The sequence below is a fragment of the Zalophus californianus genome, chromosome 7 (genome assembly GCF_009762305.2).
Source record: "Zalophus californianus isolate mZalCal1 chromosome 7, mZalCal1.pri.v2, whole genome shotgun sequence".
Classification (NCBI taxonomy): Eukaryota; Metazoa; Chordata; class Mammalia; order Carnivora; family Otariidae; genus Zalophus; species Zalophus californianus.
The window spans coordinates 32,431,829-32,436,698 of NC_045601.1; the positions used below are offsets into that span (position 1 = coordinate 32,431,829).

At 48.1% G+C, this 4,870-nt stretch overlaps 1 protein-coding gene across 1 annotated transcript; it reads left to right on the forward strand.

Annotated features, from left to right (window-relative positions):
• The first annotated feature begins 234 nt into the window (after positions 1-234).
• CCN2 (cellular communication network factor 2) lies at positions 235-3,210 on the forward strand. Its single transcript, XM_027603197.2, has 5 exons — positions 235-408; positions 519-741; positions 895-1,146; positions 1,279-1,490; positions 1,875-3,210. The coding sequence occupies exons 1-5, from the start codon at positions 337-339 to the stop codon at positions 2,169-2,171; spliced, it is 1,056 nt and encodes a 351-aa protein (XP_027458998.1). The 5' UTR covers positions 235-336; the 3' UTR covers positions 2,172-3,210.
• Positions 3,211-4,870: the final 1,660 nt, after the last annotated feature.

Below are 4,870 nucleotides of genomic sequence, written 5' to 3' on the forward strand. Positions count from 1 at the left end.
GCGTGGAATGTCCCTGTTTGTGTAGGACTCCATTCAGCTCATTGGCGAGCCGGGGTTGCCCGGAGCGTATAAAAGCCGCGGGCCGCCCGCCTCAGCCTCACACAACAACTCTTCCCGCTGAGAGGAGGCAGCCAGTGCAACTCCAACCCCGCGACCGACCGCCTCCCCGCACCCCGACGGCAGCCGCCCCGGCCGACAGCTCCCAGACCTCAGCTCGGAGCGCCCAGGCACCCACCTCCGGCCCGAGCCCGCGACCCAGCGCCAGGACCGCCGCGCCCACCCCGCCGCCGCCGCCGCCGCCGCCGCCCGCCGCCCGCCCCGCCCGCAGCGCCCACCATGTCCGCCGCCGGCCTGGGCCTGGGCCCGGTTCGCTGCGCCTTCGTGCTCCTGTTCGCCCTCTGCGGCCGGGTAAGCCCAGAGCCCCGCGGCGGCCGGCGCCGGGGGGAGGGCGTGCGGGCGGGGCAGGGCCCAGGGCGCCGAGCGGCGTGCGCCTGCTCACCGCCCCCTCCTCCCCGCAGCCCGCCGCCGGCCAGGACTGCGGCGGCCCGTGCCAGTGTGCAGCCGCGCCGGCGCCCAGGTGCCCGGCCGGCGTCAGCCTCGTGCTGGACGGCTGCGGCTGCTGCCGCGTGTGCGCCAAGCAACTGGGCGAGCTGTGCACCGAGCGCGACCCCTGCGACCCGCACAAGGGACTCTTCTGCGACTTCGGCTCTCCCGCCAACCGCAAGATCGGCGTGTGCACCGGTAAGAGCTGCGGTCCCTGGTGTCCCGGCCGCCGGCGCCCCCCCCCCCCACTCCCCCGGAGCCCTGTTCCCCGCGCATCCCCGACTCGCTTACTGCTACCGATGCCTGACCCTTGCATCCCCCCGCCCCCCTTGTTCCCTTCCTCTCCTTCAGCTAAAGATGGTGCCCCCTGCGTCTTCGGAGGAACGGTGTACCGGAGCGGAGAGTCCTTCCAGAGCAGCTGCAAGTACCAGTGCACTTGCCTGGACGGGGCGGTGGGCTGCGTGCCCCTGTGCAGCATGGACGTCCGCCTGCCCAGCCCTGACTGCCCTTTCCCGCGGAGGGTCAAGCTGCCCGGGAAATGCTGCGAGGAGTGGGTGTGCGACGAGCCCAAGGACCACACCGTGGTTGGCCCTGCCCTTGCCGGTGAGTTGAAAAGGCCTCAAAGTCAGTGTTGTGATCCTGCCCCCCAGGGGCTGACTCCTAACTTTGCCAAGGGAAGGGGGAAATGTCTTGTCCTGGCGTCTTACCTTGTGTTTGTGTGCTCTGCTCTCACAGCTTACCGACTGGAAGACACGTTTGGCCCAGACCCAACTATGATCCGGGCCAACTGCCTGGTCCAGACCACAGAGTGGAGTGCCTGTTCCAAGACCTGTGGAATGGGCATCTCCACCCGGGTTACCAATGACAACGCCTTCTGCAGGCTGGAGAAGCAGAGCCGCCTCTGCATGGTCAGGCCTTGCGAAGCTGACCTGGAAGAGAACATCAAGGTACATTTTCTGCTCCTATTAACTAGTTTTCCTGGAATCATAATGGATAGGATCAAAGTTGGGTCTCACCGCCCTGGTTATTATAGACCTTTTATCTCCAAAAATATCTAACCATCACGTTGTTTTGCTGGAATGAGATGTTGTGTAATAGGAACCCCCAGCTTTCCACTATGAAATTCTCCACCCTGTTAGTTAATTCAAGACATCCCAAGAGAGGCTATGTCTATTTTTGGGAAACTGGCAAATGAGACTCAAACTTCCTCTCCTCAAAATATAAACAAAAGTCAGACAACTTAAGACTAAAACACACAGAGCTTGAAGAAAGCCACTCCCCTTAATAGGGTCATTGATTTTTTTTTCCCCCTTCGGTTTTGTCTTCCTTAGAAGGGCAAAAAGTGCATCCGTACCCCCAAAATCACCAAGCCTGTCAAGTTTGAGCTTTCTGGCTGTACCAGCGTGAAGTCCTACCGTGCTAAGTTCTGTGGCGTGTGCACGGATGGCCGGTGCTGCACCCCACACAGAACCACCACTCTTCCTGTGGAGTTCAAGTGCCCCGACGGGGAGATCATGAAGAAGAGTATGATGTTCATCAAGACCTGTGCCTGCCATTACAACTGTCCCGGAGACAATGACATCTTTGAGTCCCTGTACTACAGGAAGATGTATGGAGACATGGCGTAAAGCCAGGGAGTGTGAGAGACATTAACTCATTAGGCTATAACTTGAACTGATTCACATCTCATTTTTGTGTAAACATGATTTCAGTAGTGCAAGTTATTTAAATCTGTTTTTCTAACTGGGGGGAAGAAAAAGTCCCACCATATTCAAAATATTGTGCCATGTGACCTTCAAATAGTCTATCAACCCAGACACTGGTTTGAAGAAAGTTAAGACTTGACAGCGGGACTACATTAGCACATAGCACCAGAATGTATACTGAGGTGTGGCTTTGGGAGCAGTGGGAGGGCACCTGCAGAAACGATTGTCATCTTAAAGTAGTATGTGCGTGCTCTTTGGAGTGTAATTGAAAAGGAAAACCTTAGCAAGCTCACTGACCTCCAGCGACAGCTAGGATGCACGTTCTCCAGCCTTCCTGAGGCTGGGTCAAGTTCTTCTTTAAGTCAGAACAGCAGATTCAGCTCTGACATTCTGATTTGAATGATACTGTTCAGGAATCAGAATCCTGTCTATTAGACTGGACAGCTTGTGGCAAGCGAATTTGCCTGTAACAAGCCAGAATTTTTTTTATTGAAACTGTAAATATTGTGTGTGTATATATATATATATTTGTACAGTTATCTAAGTTAATTTAAAGTTGTTTGTGCCTTTTCGTTTGTTTTTAATGCTTTGATATTTCAAATGTTAGCCTCAATTCTGAACACCATAGGTAGGACGTAAAGCTTGTCTGATAATTCAAAGCATGAAATGGATATTCAAATGGAAATTCTGCTCATCAAAACAGATTGTTTCCTGAATATGAGGCAATGATGTCCTTGGAAGTCTGATCTGTCAGTTTGAAATGTGGTAGCCTCACTATTAATGAACAAATGGCCTTTATGAAAACACGAGTGGCTCTGTATAGCTGATCAGTTTTTCCACCTGGAAGCATTTGTTTCTACTTTGACTATGACTGTTTTTTGGACAGTTTACTTGTTGAGAATGTGACCAAAAGTTACATGTTTGCACCTTTCTAGTTGAAAATAAAGTATATATTTTTTCTATAAAAAGTGTGATTATTCACTTACTCTTCTAAATATTTGTTTTCTTGAGTATATAGGGGAGGCTTTTATTTGTCTTAAAACAATTCATCTATAATTTTTTAAATCTCATATATACTGATAAATTGGTTAATCAGTTCAATAGAATTTTACATAAACCTATTTCACACTGAATCAAGTGTCACAAACTTGCAGGCATACATTGTGTGTGTGTGTGTATATATGTATATACATATAATTGTGTGTGTGTGTGTGTGTGTGTGTGTGTGTGTGTGTGTGTGTGTGTGTGTGTGTGTGTGTGTACAGAGTACAGGGCATTTTTTGTTACCTTCACAGTACTTTATAGACATTGAAATTCAATTCTCTTTGGATAACTATTCTCCAACAACCCCTATTGGTTACACTTGGTCTTGTTTACATTTAATACCTCTGGCCATTGCAGGCATTTAATTTACAACCTTTCACATCACAAACTAGTCTGTGTGCCTTATTCATTGGAAAGGTTTTAACTATTTTTTGAGTTTGTATGCTCTACTACAGATCTATTTCTGAACTTTAATAATTTCACTGTTAAATCTGCAAAGTAAAATCTGCATTTAAATGGAACCATTTGATAAGTTGCGTTTTTGTATAATTCTGTTTTCAGTTGCCATGATAACCAATCACAAATAGATGATGGCCTAAGTAGAAAAGGAGCATAATTTCTATTAATATTAGTAGAAATTTGTCTTAAAAGCAACATCTCCATTGCCCCAAGCTTTGGACTATCAGACTTCCAAGATCAATAGCTTACCAAGTAGTTGGTAAGTGACAAAATGAAATTGTTCAAGAAGCCTGGAAATGATACTGGACCTAGCCAGGCCTCTTCCAAAAAGTCAACTGAAGTAAGTGGCAAACAAAAATATTCCAAAGACAACTGAAAGCAGTTTTCTCCAGATCAGTATAGCTGTGGATTATGGCGGGGTGGGGGGAGTTGCAGACAAACTAACCCATCACAGGGTAATTAGCAATGTTGTAGTGCCAGTGTCATTCCAAGAGACAAAAATACATCTGAAAATAAAGACTAGTTCTACAAACAGTGTCCATGCCACAAACCAAAGGGAAAACTTCCTGTGTTCAAAATGTGCAAAGTATTTCTGGTCGAAACATTGGACTTTTAGGATACACCCACATTCGTATATAGCAACATTGTTGGCAGCTATACCCACTTCCCCAAATAAACCCACATGTACACACACACACATTGCCTAGTCCACATGTTCTTTCTGTCAATATACTTCTAGATGCAAAGATGAAGGGCCATGATAAATGAGCCTGAGTGTTTTATATTTTTTTAAAGATTTTATTTATTTGAGAGAGAGAGAACACAAGCAGAGGGAAGGGCGGAGGGAGAGGGAGAAGCAGACTCCTGGCTGAGCAGGGAGCCCGACACTATGGGGCTCAATACCAGGACCCTGAGATCATGGCCCAAGCCAAAGGCAGATGCTCAACTGACTAAGCCACCCAGCCACCTCGAGCCTGAGTGTTTTAAAAAGAATTTGAGAATTCTGGGAAGATAGAAGTAGTAACAGAAGCATAGATTTTAGATTTTTCAATTTTCCACATAAAAACAGAGTAACTATATTGCAACATCAAAATCCCATGAACAATATTTACAACAAA